This window comes from Ursus maritimus, unplaced genomic scaffold (genome assembly GCF_017311325.1).
Source record: "Ursus maritimus isolate PB19 unplaced genomic scaffold, ASM1731132v1 scaffold_11, whole genome shotgun sequence".
Classification (NCBI taxonomy): domain Eukaryota; kingdom Metazoa; phylum Chordata; class Mammalia; order Carnivora; family Ursidae; genus Ursus; species Ursus maritimus.
Genome location: NW_024423453.1, coordinates 35956008 through 35976117, shown reverse-complemented (window position 1 = coordinate 35976117; position 20110 = coordinate 35956008). Strand labels below are relative to the sequence as shown.

General features: G+C 37.0%; 1 protein-coding gene across 1 annotated transcript in view; it reads left to right on the top strand.

Moving 5' to 3' along the window:
* Positions 1-20110, top strand: part of TTC29 (tetratricopeptide repeat domain 29) — a 232049-nt gene that overhangs the window by 41090 nt on the left and 170849 nt on the right. The window contains exon 6 of the mRNA XM_008685456.2: positions 3357-3542. Within this exon, the coding sequence (XP_008683678.2) occupies positions 3357-3542 (186 nt within the window). The remainder of the gene's footprint in view (positions 1-3356; positions 3543-20110) is intronic.

Genomic DNA, 20110 nt, shown 5'->3' with positions numbered 1-20110 from the left:
GGCTTTCATATTGAGTAGCATAAATATGAGCCAAATACACCTTGTTACAAAATGTTATAAATACGAGAAATTTGTCATAAAGCATTTTGTAATTATAAGGAAACTAAAAAGCTAAGTAGTCTATTTGAAGGTAGAAAACATTTTAATTTTTTATTAAAGAAAAGTAACTAAACATTTAAATAAAACTGTTTCTCTGATTCCAAAAGTTAACAAAGTCTAAACTTTATAGTAGTCAATATTTTGTACACATGGTGTAAGTAAAGAGATATTTTCTTTACTGGGTGTCTTTATCATATATTCATCATAACTGAGTAGCATTTGTTAAGTGAAATAAAATTGCCTCTTGCTCAGAATAACTCTTCTGTAAGGTTATCTCCTTCAAAATGCACTGGCTTTTGCCTGGTTGAAATATAGAAAATGAAAATTATTGCAAAAGATATTGTTGGAAATACTTTAGTTGAAGTACATGTGAATATTTATATGCTTTTTAAAAAATTTGTAGAATTGTTTTCACATTTAACACATGGATTTTATTGAGGAAAAATTGTGACAAGAGTTAAAAAACATCCCAGAAAATGGGATAGACACATTCACTCTTACTAACTTGAATTAATCCCAAATCTTAAAACATGATCGCGCGTGTGCACGCGTACACACATACTCTTAATCTAGAATATAGATATTTGTTACTGGTGTCTCAGGATTCCATCCTATATGGTCATGAGACATACAGAATCTGAGAAAAATTTTCCTGAAGTAGCGTATCTCCAAGCATTCTCATTGCTTCTCATTGGAAAGACTATCACTCTAGGGTCACAATGAAGTTCATTTAATCAAAGCTGTGGCACTAACAATAGTCATCTTGGGTTAGTTCTGTCTCTTGAGACTTACAGACAGGAACCTAGAGTTAAATTACTCTGGAAAACATCACTTGCTGTTTCATAGCAAAGAAGTATTTTAAGTAAGCCAGTCATTTCTTTTTCAATTATTTCCATTTCTTAAGGTGGGGTTTTTTTTGCCCCTAAGAACTTTTTTTATATTACCCATTGTTGTAAATCATCTCTGTACCATCTGTAATATTATGATTAAGGCCTTGTGCCCCATGGGGCTAGAGAAGAGATGGCAATAATGGTAATGGGCAACTGAATCAATAGATAATTCAAACATTATTTACGCTTGACTTTAAATTATTGTTAAGGGTTAAGCAGCAATTTTTTAATAACATTTATTTAAGATACAAGCAGAGTCCCATAGGATCTTTACAGGTTTTATGTAAAGTAAAACAAAAATAATTATCTGGTAAAATAAGTTTGAGAAACACCAGATGAATTAACATGGACATTAAGCAGGTTGGTTTATCGCAGGACTTACCAGAGCCTTTAACATGCTGATGCATATTGTGTGGTCAGTGAAAGAGGGAAATTAGCAACTGCATTTTCCAAATTTATTTCATCGTGGAATCTCCTTTTTAGATAACACAATGAATACCGATCTAAATAATAAACGAACAATAAAAATTATTTTCATCTTGTATATATCTGCTGACAACTCAAGTAAGTGGTCTACAAGCAAGGAGATAAGGCTGCTTAGAATGTAAATGGTACAGCCCGTATATTTGGATGGTCCAAAGATTCAAAAACATATTCCTTTATACTTAATACTCTGAAAAATACTCCATTTTTTCTGTAGAAAGAGAGCTTAGCTGACTAGTGGTCTCTAAATATGGAATCTTGATAACTTATACAACTTGTTCTAAAAAAAAACTTTATGAAATATTGGAAATGTTTTTCTATTAAGGTGTAATTACTGAAAATCATAAAAACTATTTTGGGATCACTTTTTTTTAAAAGAAGATCTTTATATAGCTTTTTAAAAATGGAAGTTATGGAATGCTTTACAGACTTTAAGAAATCATAACTCTAATCACTAAAGATGACAAAGAATATAATATTACAAAACAGACTTTAGTGCTCCACTCACCTTAGGTAGAAGGTTCACAATGCAAAGATAAAACATAAGAGAAGTCAGTTCTGAGAGTGTTTGTTTTAAGTAAATAACTCTGGTTACTCACTGCTTTTCACCTAAGCTCTTGCCTATTTCGAGTAACCTTAAAAAGCAGAATGGCTCTCCAGAATCCCCAGCTCCTTCAAAAAATATTCAAAATTAGGGAGACAGGGAGACTTTTTTTTTCTTTTTTACTTTAATGTTTAGGTATAAACTTATTTTGAGATAAATCTTAATTTCCTATGAAATTATAAGGTAGCATATTTAAAGGAATGACATAAGTTTTAGAAATTTCTTTTGAAACATTAGAGTCACTTATGTACAGTTCTTGAAAATTACCTTTTGTTGTAATCAGCCTTGTTGTTTTTTTTTCTGGGCCTTTTTATTTAAATCTTGTAGGAATACTAGTGGGCAATGTATGAATATTTTTCATAATTGTAATCCTTTCAGGAATATTTGAGTTGACTCTTCTGATTTCAGTGAATAATTAGTATCAGTGAATTCTAATAGATAATGATTATTATAAAAAATCCTTGGAAGGGTAATCCAGAGGCTACCACGTGTCTACAACTGTGCTTTCAGCACAGATGCAAAAAGACATAAAGATTATTAATTTGTTTATATTCACCAATAGAGTGGAGTTTACAGGACTGAGGCACAATTTATTAACACACACATTTTTGTCCAAGTTTATGATTGATTGTGGTGGGGTTTACAAGACTGATTCACAATTTATTAATGCACTTTTTGTGTACAAATAGGTCAGGTGCCACTTTAGGAAAAAAGGGAGGGTTTAAAAACTACCAACTAATAAACTAATAACTGAGTGAGAAGGATGATTAGTATTAATGCATTTTCAACAGAAAAAGATACTATTTTCATATCCTATCTGCTTTCTTCATTAACTTTTATTTATTGATTTATTTTTTTGCCATGGTTAGGAACATTGCTTTCTCTTGAATCTCTAAATACTCTTCAAATCTTTGATGGGAAAAGTACTTGATAATAACACATACTCACTTCTTCCACAAGAACTGATAACAGTGCTAGTACATATATTATCATGACTTGTGTCTTATGTAAAGTCTAGTGTTTCAACCAAAGAGTATGTCAATTTCTCACATGTTCTAAGATTTCAAAAAGATTGTTGTTGCTTTTTTCTTATGCACATCCTTTAATGTAAGTGTTTTGGTGGTTAAAATATAGTAACTGAATTTTGCATTTCCATTCTTAAAAATAGCTAATCATGTTTTTAAGGAAAAATAAAAAATAAATGTGACTATGTTGGTTTGCCATTTGAAGGGACATGCTGTGAGACATTTTTCTAATGCCATTAATGTTTTTCTTTGAAGAATACTTTGAAGGTGTCTATAATAACTTGTATGCCCTGGCCTGTTACTTCAATAATGCTGAAGACAAATGGGTAAGGAACCACTTCTACGAACGATGTTTTAAGATTGCTCAGCTGATCAAAATTGACGGTGGGAAGAAAGAAGCCGAGGCGCATGCGCACATGGGACTTCTTTTCGAGGAAGATGGTGAGTGGTCATTTGTCAGGCTGTCCTGGTTGTTCTGGAGGATTCAGAGTCCATGCAACCAGAAAGCATGTGGGGATTGAGAAAAAGATCTGAGGCATTAGTATAAGAATGTTAAGTTATTGAGATTAAAAAGCAAAAGTGTGTGACTTATGGGCTCACCGTAAGTTTCCTTGCAGTCCTATGTCCACCCAAGCTCTCGGGCAGAGTCCCCAGCAGCATAATCACAAAGAGAAAGCATCCTCCCGTGCCCATCCATACATATCGGTAAGTGACACATGCTGTACGGTTTTGAATTTTTTTGTCTCTCTTAAACAGTCCTCTGTTCGTTTTAACTTAACTTCTCATGTCTGAAAATGGAAAAAAAGGAAGGCATATTTCATGATTTTCCTAGTGCCCTATGCCCCTTATGTAGTGGACCAAAAAATCTCTCTATAATTTAGATATCACCCCATCGTGATTTTATAACAATTTCTGAAGGAAAGGTCCTTTAAAAGTAACTTCATACATAATATGTTAAGACAAGCCAAAGTCTAAAACAACAACAAATAGCATCAAAAACATATTTTGTATGGTGGTTTACTAAAGAATGCAAATAAAAACTTAAGAGTCAAAATTATTTATGGAAGGAATGGTGGGTAGATAATATGCAAAGAAAATATATGAAAAGATAGCGTGAATAATGCTATTTCTTTTCTCAAAAAGCTGTCTCATTTTCCACAAAGTTTTGACTTTGGCAAACAGTTAAATTAGAAAATATTTATTAATTCGTGGCTAGGACTTTATAGGACTTTGAGAAAGGTAAAAAAAAAAAAAAGTTCTTGTGCTTTAGGATATTACACATTGTAATCTACAACATGGTAGGTGCCAGGAGGTGGTAGATGGTTGGTTCTGGGGCCATCTCGAGGGCCATTTTCAGGAATACCAGAAAAATTCAGAGATTTGAGAGATCGTACAGACTAGATTCAAGGAAGGCATAATGGAATCAATAGGGACTGCTGGGGAACTTGGAAGATGCATAGAATTTAGGTAGATAAGGAAACAGGAATATATTCTGTAAGAGGGAACTACTAAAGCATAAACACTAAAGCATAGTTAGAGGAACTGGTAGGAGGAGCAACCTGTTCAAAGCAGAAAGGGTGTTTCTGAGCAGTGGTGAGAACTCAAGAGTGGAAAGGTGAAATAGGGACACAGCCGTATTCAGAGTTTGGGTTTAAGCTTCTATATATTCATGGTAAGGAAAGGATGATATTACTATAATTTGACAAGTTATTTGTTAAAACATTTAGCCTATTGTTAAAATTAGAATTTTGTCTTTCAATTTGTAAAAATGGGATAACTTCTTGGGCCCTTGGGCGGTGCAGTCGGGTAAGCATCCGACTCTTGGTTTCAGCTCGTGTCGTGATTTCAGGGTTGTGAGATCAAGCCCCGCATCCAGCTCTGTGCTCAGTGTGCAGTGTGCTTGAGTCCTCTCTCCCTCTGCCCCTCCCACTCATGCTCATGCTCTCTCTTTCTCTCAAATAAATAAATGTCTTTTAAAAAAATGGGATAAATGCTTAAGTAAGGTAAAATTCTTCCTTAAGCTTTTAAAAACTATTCTCATTTCATAGGTGAGGTAGATACTTTTTCAAACTTTTAAAAATTATTATCTTCACTCTGAGGATGAGAAAACTGGCACAAAGAGATTAAGCTGGTTAGTAGTGAAGCTAGTGTTGACTAGTCAGCTAGCTTCAGGGCCTATAGTCACTGCTCTGTGCAAACAAAAGATTGCTTTACTTTCATGATGTGCTAATTATGAAAATATATATTAGAATATAATTTAGCATGTTTTTGTTCTCTACTTTAGGAAATTCCCCCCATTGAATAGAATAAAAATGGTTTTTTGTTTTGTTTTGTTTCTGTAATTGGAGCAATAATTTTCTGTCACCTGCAGTAACAAATCAGATAATTAAACTGTCCACTAATGGTCCCAAAAAAACAAGTCACAAAAGAAATAAGACATAATATATGAAAATAAGGCTGAAGAAATCAGGGCTACATTGATGAAAATTTAAGAGTGGCCCAGTGGGATTCAGATATTCTGAATTTTTGTGTAAAGTTCAATTGTGATTTTTAAGATTTAGTTTGATTCAAAAAAATTATTGCAGAAATAAATGCCTAACAAAATTTGCCATCTGAACATCTATGAGTACAGTTCAGTAGTGTTTAGTCTATTCACATTGTTGTGCAATCTGTATTCAGAACTTTCTCATCTTGCAAAACTGAAACTCAATACCCATAAACAACTTCCAGTTTCCCTCCTGATTTTTTAAAATCTCTGAATGCATTTCTGTTGGAGGATTTATTCATTGCTTCCTTTCTTTATTCATTTATCTATTCATTTACTCAGCAACCAGGTACCATGGTTGCCCACATCATTTCAGTGACTGAGGACGGGGCGGAGTTTGGGAAATGTGAGGGTGGGGCCACTGTGAGATTACATTTGCGGGTCCCTGGCTTGCTCGTATTTCCATGCCGCACCCTACAACACGATAAACTGCACCCATATTTCACAGCTAATAGAATATTTTGGCTGTGAAGTTATTTTTAAGTTAGATTGTATTTTTTGTTTGCAACCACTTTTTGTCAGTTCCAAAATATTTTTCGATGCCCTCAATCAGTTCATAGACCATAAGAGCCATGCCTTGATTGCCTGATGGATAAAATGACTGAGTTGGTGTTGCTTAAAATTCCAGAGATGAACTTTGAGTGTTTGAAGTGTCTTGCAATGGTGAAAAGCATCTGTGCAGTTTTTGTAATCTGGGTAGAATTTTCACGAGGAGGGTAGATTCGGACTACTTAGAACGTGTGGCTAGAGAGCTGTGGGGACTCACCTGGCTGTAGGGTTCCCCTGAGGTGATGGAGGTGTAGCTTCCGCAAATCTGAGCTGATTGGTCCAGACAAGCAAATGGAGGCCCCACAGCAACAGCTAGGCAGCAGCTGTGCTCAGGGGCAGGAGTGCCCATTCAGGTTAAAGCAGGAAGCCAGCCGGCAGATGGCAAAGGGCAGGTTGTCAGGGTCCAACCAAGCAGGCTGTAGTCCAGGGCATGGCTCCAGAACCCTCAGGGAACTATAGAGCAAATGAACATGGGCAGAAGCCATAGTCACAGGGACTGGGCACCTGGGTGCAGCCAGGGCCAGTATGCAGCCCACTGGCACATATGGGACCAGAGCCTCACCCAGAGCCCCCTGGCCAGAGTTGAGCACAGGTTCTAGTTCCCATTGCTGTTCAAGATGAAGCCCTAGTACACAATGTGGTCTGATTTCCATTGGCTAAAGGGCTGGCAGTCTCATTCTTCATGTCACATATCTTCAGACTAGAGCTGTGGTAATAGGCATGAGTAGTCATGTACTGACAAGTACTTGTAGCAAATCAGTGGCTGTATCTTCTTTCAGAATTGTGACCTACTTACTAAGGACAAATGGACAAGCAGCATACACATGTCATCTGTGGAGCATTGGAGAAAGCTATCAGACACTAGGTTAGTAGGAGATGTGCCCGTACATTCTAGAGCAGCACACAGAGGTCCAGCAGGGCCAGATGTCAGATACTGGGAGAGAGGGTTTCTTAAGAGACCTGATTAGGGAAACAACTGGCTCTTCCCCAGGGTGATCTGGATCCAGGACAACAATGCCAGTAACATGGCAGAGCCATAACTTCAATACTCTTCTGCCAGATCATCATTAATGGTTGGGTCCAGCATCAGCCCCTTCCCTGCCATGGTCAGGATGCTGGGGTCCAAGCCTTGCAGTTGTGGTCTGTCAGGATTGGGGTGGAGATAGAAAACTCGGACAGGGTTGACCACATAAACATTTATAGTTGAGCAAGGACCAACACCTTTCCCCTTTCCCCACTTCCAGTGATTTAGGATCTGGGCTCAAACCTTGCTTTGGACCAGATTAATGGATCTAGCACTGAGGCTAGCTGGGTTCTATGGAGTCTTGCAGAAGGCCAATCTCTTTTCTGAAACACTAGACTGGAGGGCTCAGTCTTGGGCAAGTCAACTCTTAATTTCTGTCCACCTTTTTGTCCTGTTCTTCCTCTTCCAATTTAGTGCATGGCTTGTAAATATCATCTCTCAATGGCAGCAACCCGTTCCCTTTCAACCCATAAGAGCTCTGAGTCTAAATTTTGCTATGGGAGACCAGGAGGATGATTAGAAATAGATGTTGGGTGACAACCCCAAAATACTGATCATGGTCACTGAAAACAATCAGAGGAAGAACAAATGTAGGAAGAGTTTAGGCCATACACATCTTCTAGTTCAGGAGGCCATCATCTGTGATGTTAGTGCAGGGATTGAGTAATGGCTAACCAAGTTCAATAGCATTGATCCCAAGCTCTCCCATTGACAGTGGAACTTCTGAAGATGGGAGTTGTCCTGGTTGGCTTGCCCAGTTCAGGTCCTAGAACTACTGCTGACAGTCAGCTCCGTGGACAGATTCTAGGTAGTGCATCTCAGTGCAGTTCACCAGGGGCCAGAAGGCACCAGAAGCTGGGTAGTGTTATGAAGACACTCTAGAGTGGCTTCCACTCTCCCCTGATACATCCAAGTAGTAGAAGGTAGATCCAGCAACGGATCTGTGGAGAAGCCCACCATTGTGAGGGACTGTCCCCCTTACCATCATGATCTCATGAAAAGGAGTTAGAATTTAGGAACCCATTTATCCTTGTCTTGCTGATGTTCAGTCAGCACTTTTCCCTAATATATTTTCACCCCTTTTTAGTAATCATAGAAAAGACACTGCTTTTCATTTTTTTTGGTATGAATTTTAATGGGGGCAGTGGTTCAGCTTTCCTCTCAGTGAAGTGTCCACCCCATCCAAGGCAATTTCCCCCAATATCACTAAAAAAGAAAAATGAATCCTATTACTGGGAGTCTTAACTCCATAGGTGTCTCCCTACTTAGGATTTTTGAAAGCTAGTTCCTGTTAATAGTTACTCGTTGGCTTTCCTGAACACTGGCCACAACACCACCAGCAGACTCTTCCCATTCCAGTCTTGGTCTTTGATTTATTTCCAATCCTCTGACTTGCTTCCAGAAGGCCATGGTATAGACCTGGACAGATGCCCAGTTTGCTGGGACAACTGCCATGCTAACAAGGTAATTGGTCAGCAGCACTCACAGCAGGCCTGCTGGAGCAGCACTGCTCTGAGAGAACTCGCAGAGACAGGAACAGTAGCAGGTGCACCAGTTGCCCATTGCCCTTTCATTGGATGCTGTATGTTTAGGGAAGTATGATCACACCCCTGGTGTGACCGGGACAGACACAATAGCAACATGATGTGGCAGAGCCTTCATACAAGCCTTACCCTGCCAGCAGAAGGGGAGAAGAGTAAGGGGTGGGGGCTGAGGTCTCTGCCTATGGTTGCAGCCATAGGATATGGCATAAAAATCAAGATTTGCCACACAGGCATTCATAGTTGGGGATCACCAGTCTCTCCCCTGTCAGGAGAGAGGGACTGCAATAGATCAGAACTGATTGTCTTAAAAGCACTGAAGCTGAATGGTTTCCTTAGAACTTTGCTGAAGTCCATCTTCTTTTCTAGGAAACTAGCCTACAAAGATCAGTCCTGGACAGCTAAACCCTTACTCTTTAAATCTTTAAGTTCTGCATACCAGAACATAAATGAACATATAGAGACATGGCATAGAAGTGTTAGGCATAGAAGTCCTGTCCTTTAATAACTAGGACAAAGATAGGACCATGAGCAAGATGATAAGCTTAAAAAAAGCTCCAACCCCAAAGACTAGATGTTTTCAAGAACTGACCAAAATAGAAGAGAACCAGAGAGTTAAAGTAAGAGTAGATCAAATCTCAGTCCTAGAAGAATGCCTGCTAGACACTGAAATCGAATGAAGTGCTGTTCCTACCAACTGCCCCCCCAACTACAGGTAGAAGTAGGGGGATTCTACCAGTACTGAGTGGCACAGAGTACACTCAGTGCACAGAGAGGCAAGAGCAGACTGTCCATTCTGCTTACCTTTGAAAACCAAGACTAGGGTACCTGGGTGGCTGAGTCTGTTAAATGTCTGCCTTCAGTTCAGGTCGTGATCCCTGGGTCCTGGGATCGAGTGCCGCATCAGGGTCCTGCTCCTCAGAGCCTGCTTCTCCCTCTGCCTCTCCCTCTCTCTCTGTCTCTCATGAATAATAAATAAAATCTTAAAAAAAAAATAAAAACCAACACTAAATAGACTGCTCCTAAATGGGGGATAAAGGGAATTCAAGGAAAACATGGCATTTATCCGAAGACTCAGGTAAAGAACAAACTAGTAAAAGTGATCATTCTAGGAAGATTCTTGGTATCTTCAGAAAGATACAGGTGGAAGACAAAAAAAGCCTAAGGATAGAACCAAATGAGTTGAGAATGAGCCCAGATGAAGTAAGGAATGCTTTAGCTAAGATGCGTTGGTAGAATTAAACTATGGAGTGGAAAAAATAAAGAGCAGAACTGAGCCAGTAGAAAGTTGACTCAGTGGTGTTGAGGACAAACTTGAAACATACTTCCAACGTGCAGAAGAAAGACTGAGATGGAAACAATGAGAAGTAGTAAATAGGGAAGTTCCTGAGGAAGAGTCACAGTAACTGAGACAAAGACTATAACCAAAGACACTTTAAGGAAACCTTCCAGACCCTAAGAACACCCTCACAATGTGCAGATTGAAATAGCCCTTTGTGCTTCAGTCAAAAATTATGAAAAAAAGATCCATAACGAGACAAATCCTGGGTAATTTTTTGAATGACTTCGATGAACACAGACCCCTACCTGCATTCAAAGACAAAGCACAGATTGCCTGCATTGTAACAAAAATTAGGACTCAGTTTTCTCCTTTGCAACAGTAAATGCCACAAAAGAAAAAGAAGGGAAGTCCACGGGGCTAGAGGGGAGGGGGAAGAACAGAATGCTGTGAAGCTGAGAGCGGAGAGCGATGCTACAGAGCTACAAAGTTCTGGTGCCTGTATGAAGCAACAGGCAAGCTCCAGAAAGCACACAGTGAAGGTCTTTCCATGTATATTCTATTCTCCTATTCAACAAGAGAGAAATCAAAAATAAAAATGCAAGAAGAAAGTCCTACTGTAGAAGAACTGACAGTAAACACTGAAACAATTAAATGTAGTTAAGTCTACAAAAGAATACATGTCAATAATTTTGGAAATAGAAGATACACATGGAGGACTGGGATAGGCCGGTGATGGGTATTAAGGAGGGCACGTATTGCATGGAGCACTGGGTGTTATAAGCAAACAATGAATCATGGAACACTACATCAAAAACTAAGGATGTACTGTATGGTGACTAATATAACATAATAAATTTAAAAAAAAGATATCCAGTATAAAAATTAAGTATGGTTTTCATTTTTCTCTTTATGATTTTCTATATTTACCCAGCCTTCTGCAGTAATACTGACTTCTGTATCTTACTTTAAAATTAAATTTGATGAGAAACATTAAAAAATAAACTATAAAAATCCAAGTGGAAAATATAGACAAATATTCATTCAGTCTTAGATAGGAAAGACCTTCAAACATACAAACAATTGAACAAAGCACATATGAAAATGATGGGGTTCACTGAGGAACCATTATATTCTCTCCCTGCTCCAAGTTCAGAACTGATTCAGAAGAAACGTGGGAATCAGATTATAATTGTTAAGGCTTATGGGGGAACAAAGCTTATGTCTCATCAAGTCAGACTCTATTATCTTCCAGAATTCATCTTAACCACCTAATTACTGGCAGACTGGTCAAGCTGAGACTCTCCTGCAGGTTCAGAGCCTGTGCCTCTGAGCTTCAGGGTGGAGTTCGGTGGTCAAACCTCCTTGAGAATTGAGTCCAGAGAGGATGAGAGCTCAGCATTTCACCAGCTTATGTCCTTTTCCCCCTCCTTGATGAGAAGTGAAGGGGGAAGGAGAGAGGGAGTCCCCTCATGGAAACATGGGGTTAGGGGAATAGAATTCCCATTATCAGAAACAAGTATTGAGAGATTTGACACATACTTTTAAAAAATTGTTTATTAAAGACCTCATATGGTTAAAAGATAAATCTGGGAAATAATTGAAAGAAACGTGATAACAGATTAATATTATTATTATTTCAAGAACATTGACCAATTGGTGAAAAACCACGTTAACATCAATACAAAAATGGTAAAGGAACTAAGAAGAAAATTCGAAGAAGAAATTCAACTGGATAATAAACATGAAAAAAAACCAAGATCAATAACAAAAAAGCACAAGTTAAAGCACTGTAGATGGACTTTTCGCCTGTAATATCATAACAAATGTTTATTATGTTCCAACTATGTGCAAGACACTGGGCTAAGCATTGGAAATTCATGGCTGGAAAAGATACGGCCTCTTGATTTGAGGCTTACATTTTCATGGAAGAGGCAATTCAGTACACTGATCATTGCAATTATGTGGGTGAATGTACTGATAAAAAATGCACCAAATTCAAATGTGCAAGAATCAGTGTTGCCTGTTTATTTGCTTAAGGTAGCATTTACTGCTTGTGAAATTTTGACAAGTTAAGCATGTTTTTTACATTCCTGGTGATAGGATAAATTAGCCTGACATTTCTAACAAAAAATTTGGAAATATGAATCAAGAGTTTTTTAAATGTCCACATTCTTTAACTCTGCTAATCTACTTCTAGGAAGTAATCAGATATGAAGACAAAGATTTACGTGAAGACATATTATGTCTTTCTGTATGTACTATTTGTAATAGTAAAAAAATGGAAATATAGGGTAACACTTTAATTAATGATAATTATATCTATTGAACCCTTATCCAGCCACTCAATGCTCTTGTCCAATAACTATAATGGTAAGAGCTACCATTGTTTGAGTCCCATGTGTCAGTCACTATAAAAATGCTAACTCTGGCCAATAGGCTCTAAGCAGTCACTTCCAGCCTGAAGCATGGAGGAGCAGATGTGAGTCTTCCAAGCTATCTATTTTTGCCATGGCGACCTTGGGGGACTTATGCTAAGATGATGAAACCACAAGATGGAAAAAAGCTGGATCCCTGAATGAGTATTTGGAGGGGAGCTGCCCTGGAGAGTCATTCAATCCTCAGTGGACTTCATGTGAGCAGGAAAATTACTTTGTCTAAACTCCTGGGATTTCAGGGTCTATTTGCTACCACTGTGTGCGATCTCCAGTCTCCCAATACTTATATGCCCTTATTGTGAATGAGGGATTTTACGAGTTCTGTGAATGGTTTTTGGCAATTTCTTTGAAAAATTCACACAATAGTCTAACACTTTCTTTTGGAATGTGTTATCTAATGTTTTTGTGCTTCCTTGTAAACTTCCATTTTAATATTTTTAAAGCTACATAAATCCCTCAATTTACCAATATAATTTAGTGTTCCAAAAATTCCATTTTACTTTTTCCATTATGTGTTTCTTTATTTGAATACAACAGATGTGCAACATGTTTATGATCCAAAAATAAAAATATACAATATTTTAAAGCTAGTTGATACACGATGACTGCACCACAAATCTACAGTAGCATTTTGCCTGCTATATCGGGTCCTAACCTGCTTCAGGATCTCATGATCATCATTACTAAATCCTGAACTCAGGAGGACATAGTGGGCCCCTTGGCTGACCCAGTGTTGGAGTGTCTCAATCAGGAGCACAGACTCAGTACCTGATCATGGGTTTGAGAATTAGGATCCACTACTCAACCAAGCTCTTTGACTCAATCCTAGATTCCTGATTTCTTTCACTTAAATCTCTTGGAAACTCCCTCAAGCCCAACTCAGTAAGCCAGTGTGGAAGAACCAGCCATTAGAGCAAAGGCATCAAAAGATCAGGCAAAGTAGTTGTAGCTGTCGGTATTGAACACTACTCATAGACACTTCAGAAACTCAGTCAAATGAAGATGTTTAACAGATTCTTTACATATACCTTACCTGAGAAATTAGGAACGTCTCATCTGCCATCCTCAAGATAATCCACCTTGAAAGTATCTCTGTCATCCAGTTCTACTTGAACCATCATACCAAGCAATAATTCATACAACTAGAAACATCTTCAAAATTTATGTGGACATTCCCAAACAGCCTTCCAGTACTGAAGAACAGCTTTAAGTAGTCTTGTTACCTGTACATCCCCATCATAAGCACACAGACTCTTGTCTTCTGAATCTGCTACAGTATTGCTCAGCCTGTAGAATATTTGGTGGCCTCAAGCCACATCAGTATATCTTCCCAAGATAAAAAATCCCTATATCCCTGCCCACCACCTAATGTCTGTGGGCTTCTATATCTTGTATTTTTATCTCCCAGCTGCGCTCCAGCCTCAGGTCCTTGATCCTGTATTATAACAGTGGCAGTTCTCAACCATTTTTCTCATGGCTACAAATATGATTGGTAACACTGACTTACAAAACACTCCAGTGAGAATAGTGAGATTAAGCACACACATCCCCACCAAAGCTGAAGCAATAAACACCAACACTAATTTTGGGCTATGGTCAAAGGAAAATAGTATGAGGGTTTATGGACTACCTATAGTTCTATAGCATTTCTCTCCCACCTAGAAAACATTGGAGTTTGAATGAACCAGAGTAACACTTAAAAATGGATAACGAGCAATCGACATTATGTGCTAAAAAAAAAAAAATTACACCAGGGGGTGCCTGGGTGGCTCAGTCAGTTAAGCGTCCAACTCTCGGTTTCGGGTCAGGTCATGATCTCAGGGTCATGAGATCAGGCCCCCATGGGCTCTGCACTCGACAGGGAGTATTGTGGAAGAGTCTCTCCCTCTGCCCCTCCCCTCACTCGCAGGTGCATGCATGCTCGCTTGTTCTCTCTCTAAAATCAATCAATCAATCAGTCAATCAATCTTTAAAAAAGTACACCATTCAGAAAATTTGGCTGTTTGTTGTTGTAAAAAGTTACTGGTAGCACATTTTCGAACTGATCTGGACATAAAACTATACCTCAATACAGCCATTAAGAACTACTGGCTTAGAAGTAGACTATCCATCCAGAAGTTTGACTAAAAAGTTTCTGAGACCCTTTTTCTCATTGCTGTCATCAGTCTGGTTTTCCTCCCTCTCACCTTCCCTTCATATATCTCTGTGTGCGCTCTATATTCACAAATCAATCATCTGCCAGCCCATGAGACCCCATCCTTCATTGGACTGTGCTTCCAATGGATCCCTTGGTAGTTCAAGGAGATCTCCAAACTCCACATTGTGAGCTGAACTCTATTCCCATTGGCAAAGGCAAATGAGGCCAAAGTCTGCAGAAACCAGAGAACTTTATAGCTCCTTTAGCAAACCCTTTTCTCCTGACAGCTTTCCCAGTGACTGATTCTACTCCACAAAGCCTGAGCCCTGTATGTGTGAGGGGAATGTCACTTTCCCTGTTCATCAGTCCAGGCATTAGGCTAGTCGGAGGCACTGCCATAATGGCCAGGTCTTCTTCTTTCAAATGAATGCCTCCTGCAATGAAGCCTTTTAGGACTGACTGTCCTCGTACACAGCCTGATCCTTCTGCCCTGTCTCTTCTCTCTGTGACCTCCGATTTGCCTTGGGCTTGAGCTCCCATATGTGCCTCACTTGTAGCCACGTCTGTGATTCTAGTTATCTCCTTGATAAAAAGGATGGCCTTTTTACACCCAGCTTCCAGTCTTTTCTCATGACATCACTCATGGTGCTTTGTCATGCTTTGCTTGGCTTCCTTAGAGTTGGTGCTGCCAGCTCTAAGTAACTATAGCTAAAATATGACAACTATTATATACATCGCTGGCACTTTCTATTTTCTCATTTGAGAGAAAATTTTCAGTCATTTTTGTTATGGGTTGAATTGTGGACTCCAAAAAGGTGTTGAATTCTTTTTTAAAAAAAATATGGTGAGGTTTATACCACCCAAATCTATTAAATTGTTTCTGCATGCATGGCTCATATTTTCTTATAATAATGAAAATGAAAAAAGAATTATGTATTAAATATCTGAATGAAATAAATCATTGTGTCAAAGTGAGGTGTGAATTAGATAATTGACTTCTAAGAGAACTTTAATTTCCAGATTTATGATTTTAGGCTTTAAAATATCTTATTCCATGTGATGGAAAATATGTGCCTTTGTTTCTACTTTCTGCCACTCGTCTATCTTAGAATTAACATTTTCAAGCAGAAAGTAACTGGTTATGTTATTTAAGCGACTACCTTCTTCTCCATTGGAATGGACTAGGAATCCCATAGATAATTACCCTGTTTGGAACAGATTTTCCTCCTGTGTCCTTAGTGATGGTGAAAGAAATCCTAATGTTGTCAGGGCCAGCTTCATGATAACTGTGGCAAAACATAATTTAAAATCCAAAGGACAAAAGTGTATCTCTTTTTTTAACCATAAAGATACTGCTGATTATACTTCATCATGTTTAAATTGTCTGTACGGTGATGGTAGCATGAGGAAGTACAGATACATTTTCTTTGAATCTTAGTTTGACTCTCATATTCTCTATCAGACAGCTACTACAGTTTTATTAGAACTGGCTGTTAGAGACTAAATTGGTCATACAGCAGGGTACTCAGATCCCCTTTCAGATGCTTGGCAAATAACATTGTAAAATGTTTTCTATCTTAATTGTTAGTCCTGAAGATATGTGGTTTTATATTAAAATGCTGATCCACATTCTTGATCCAGAATTCCAATTAAACCAGCAGATTTTGATTTTAGATTAATGAAATATATACCAGTCTTTTCACTAGTACTTCAGATGGCTAAAATCTATTTGAAAGTTTTCTGAACTTTGCACTCTCCACATTGCCATTGACTAGCATATTGACAACAAAACTGTGTCAAAGGTGATACAAAATTTGTTTTTTTCTGTTTGTTTCTTTGTTTTTGCACCTGCATGCCCCATCTTGAGTACATCTGCCAACTATAGTATCGGGCCCACAGTTTATTGTTAGTTAAAAGCCTATTACTACTTTCTTTATTCTTTCTAAATATAAAAAAAAAATTGGATGGAAGGACTTCTGGTTGCTTATTCTAAGCTGTACATTCCATTCCCATCTTCTACAAATGTGTGCTGAGATTATTTAATTTTAAAATATAATTTGATGGTTTTGTGCACTAATCATGTTTTATCTTGCTTCGATTAAATTGCTGTGAAATTTCATGTAGTCATTTGATTGATTGCCATGAATTGAAAGAAGAGTTGTCTCTTTTTAACTAATAATGCCTTTTCATATCTGTGTAATTCATCACAAGATACAGTTTCATGTTACCTGCCAATATTGTGTATAATATACATGTGCCACAATTTTTCTTGCCTTCTGTTATAACGTTTTGAATACATTTGAAAGTTCTTTTGTGTTTTGTTATTTAAGCTATAAAATATTGATAGAACAGGCTATCTTCTAAGAAGAAAGGATAGTGTCAATGTATGTAGGGACACTTGCAGAGAAATTCAGTGTAATTGATTTGTTATAGTAATGGCATTTTAATATCATGGTAAATAAAATTCTTTCTTATTAAAGCTTCTGTGATAATTGTTGAAATGATAATGTAATATCTTTTATCATTTAAACCAGTAGTCTAAGAACTTTGTGTTCCCTGAACCTGATCAAATGCCAGTTCCATCATTTATTAGCTGTATATTCTTGGGTAAGTTATGTGTGTTAGACTCTAAGTCTTATATTTCTCATCTGTGAATGGGATAATAGTATCTACTTATAGAGTTGGTTCAGGGTGGTAAGGATTAAATGAAGTAAATTGACTGGCGTTTGTCCCTGGTACATGACACACACTCATTAGATAGAATTGACTTTTAGTTCCAGAGAGCAGTGCTCATTTTTTAGTATTTTGACTAGATGGGATTTGGTGACATTTTTTTTTAACACTTAATACAATTTAAATTAAAAAAAAAAAAAGCTTCACCCATTTCTCTCGCCCTTTTCACCCAATGCTTCTGGCAACCACCAATCTGTTCTCTGTATCTATGAGCTTGTTTTTTATTTGTTTGCTTTAGATGCCACATATAAAAGAGATCATATGGTATTTGTTGTACTTATTTCACTTAGTATAATGACTTCAGGGTCCATCCATGTTGTCACAAATGGCAAGATTTCATTCTATTTTATGAATGAAAATTATTTTATTATATATACATGATACATATCATATCCATTCCATTATATATGATATATATATCATATCATATGTATATCACGATTTCTTTATCTATTCATCCATTGATGGACACTTAGGTTGTTTCCATAGCTTAGCTATTATAAATAATGCTACAATGAACATGTGGGTGCTTGTATCTTTTTGAGTTAATGTTTTTGTTTTCTTCAGATAAATACCCAATAGTGGAAATATTAGATCATATGGTAGTTCTATTTTTAATTTTTTGAGGGACCTCCATACAATTTTCCATAGTGGTTACACCAATTTACATTTTCACCAACCGTGCCCAAAGGATCCTTTCCCCCCACATCTTGCCAATTCTTGTTATTTCTTGTCTTTTTGATAGTAGCCATTCTAACAGCTATGAGATGATATCTCATGGTGGTTTTGATTTGAATTTCCCTGATGATTAATGATGTTGAATACTTTTCATGTGCCTGTTGGCCATCTGTATATCTTTTTTGGAAAATGTCTGTTCAGATCTTCCACCTATTTTTTAATCACATGGCTTGGATTTTTGCTATTGAGTTCTATGAGTTCTGTTATATTTTGGATATTAGTCCCTTATTAGATATATGATTTACAAATATTTTCTCCTATTCAGTAGATTGCTTTTCGTTTGTTGATAGCTTCTTTTCTGTGCAAAAGCTTTTTAGTTTATTTTAGTTTATTTAGTTTAGTTATTTAGTTAATTTTGGGTTTTTTTGCTTTTGCTTTTGGTGTCAGATTAACAAAATCATTACCAAGACCTGTGTTACAGAGCTTACCAAACACATATACCATATGTTTTCTTCTCAGAGTTTTATGTTTTTAGGTATTACATTCAAATGTTTCATCCAATTTGAGTTAATTTTTGTATATGGTATAAGATGATGGTCTAGTTGCTTTGGGTAGTATGGACATTCTAACAATATCAATTCTTCCAAACTATGAACATGGAATATTTTTTCATTTATTTTTGTCTTTTTCAATTCTTTCAATAATGTCTTGTTGTTTTCAATGTACACGTGTTTGACCTCCTTGGTTAAATTTATTCCTAGGTATTTTATTCTTTTTGATATAAGTATAAATGGGATTGTTTTCTTAGTGTTTCTTTTTGATAGTTCATTATTAGTGTATATAAATGCAACAGATTTTTGTGTATTGATATTATATCCTGCAACTTTACTGAATTTGTTTATAAGTTCTAACCATTTTTTGATGGAGTCTTTGAGTTTTCCTACATATAATATACCATCTGCAAATAGTGACAGTTTCATATCTTCCTTTCCAATTGGATGCTTTTTATTTCTTTTTCTTGCCGAATTCCTCTGGCTATGACTTTTAACTTCCACACTATGCTGAACAAAAGTGGTGAGAGTGGGCATTCTTGTCTTTTTCCTGATCCCAGTGGAAAAGCTTTTGGCTTTTCACTATTAACTGTGATGTTAGATGTGGGTTTGTCATATATGGCCTTTACTATGTTCAGGAACATTCCCCCATACCTGCTTTTTGATAGTTTTTTTATTATAAATGGATGTTGAATTTAGTCAAAATGTTTTTTCTGCATCTATTGAGATGGTCATGTGAATTTTTTTCTTCATTTTGTTAATATGGTATATCACATTGACAGATTTGTGAATATTGAACCATTCTTGCATCCCTGGAACAAATCCCAAATCCCACTTGATTTATGTATTGCTTTGAAGATATTGATGAATTTGGTTTGCTGATATTTTGTTGAGGATTTTTGTATCTACGTTCTCCAGGAACATTGGTCTGTAATTTTCTTTTCCTGTGGCATCCTTGTCAGGTTTCAGTATTAAGATAATTATGACCTCATACAATGAATTTGGAAGAGTTCCCTCCTCTCCTATTCTTTGGAAGAGTTCGAAAAGAATTAGTGTTAATTCTTCTTTGAATGATTGGTAGAATTCACCAGTGAAGCTATCTGGTCCTGGCCTTTTATTTGTTGGGAGATTTGTGATTATTGATTCAATCTTACTAGTAATCAGTCTGTTTAGATTTTGTATTTCATCATGATTTTGTCTTGGTAGGTTATATGTGTCTAGGAATTTATCCGTTTCATCTAGGTTGTCCACCTTGTTGGCATATAATTGTTCATAGTCATCTCTTATGATCCTTTGTATACTGTGGTATCAGTTGTCATATCTCTTCTTTCATTTCTGATTTCATTTGAGTCCTTTTTCTTTTCATCTTGGTGAGTCTACCTAAAGGGTTATCAATTTTATTTATCTTTTCAAAGAACTAGCTCTTAGTGTTATTTATCTTTTTGGTCTATTTATTTCTGCTCTAATCTTTGTTATTTCCTTTCTTCTACTAATTTGGATTTTGTTCTTTTTCTAGTTCCTTAAGATGTAAAGT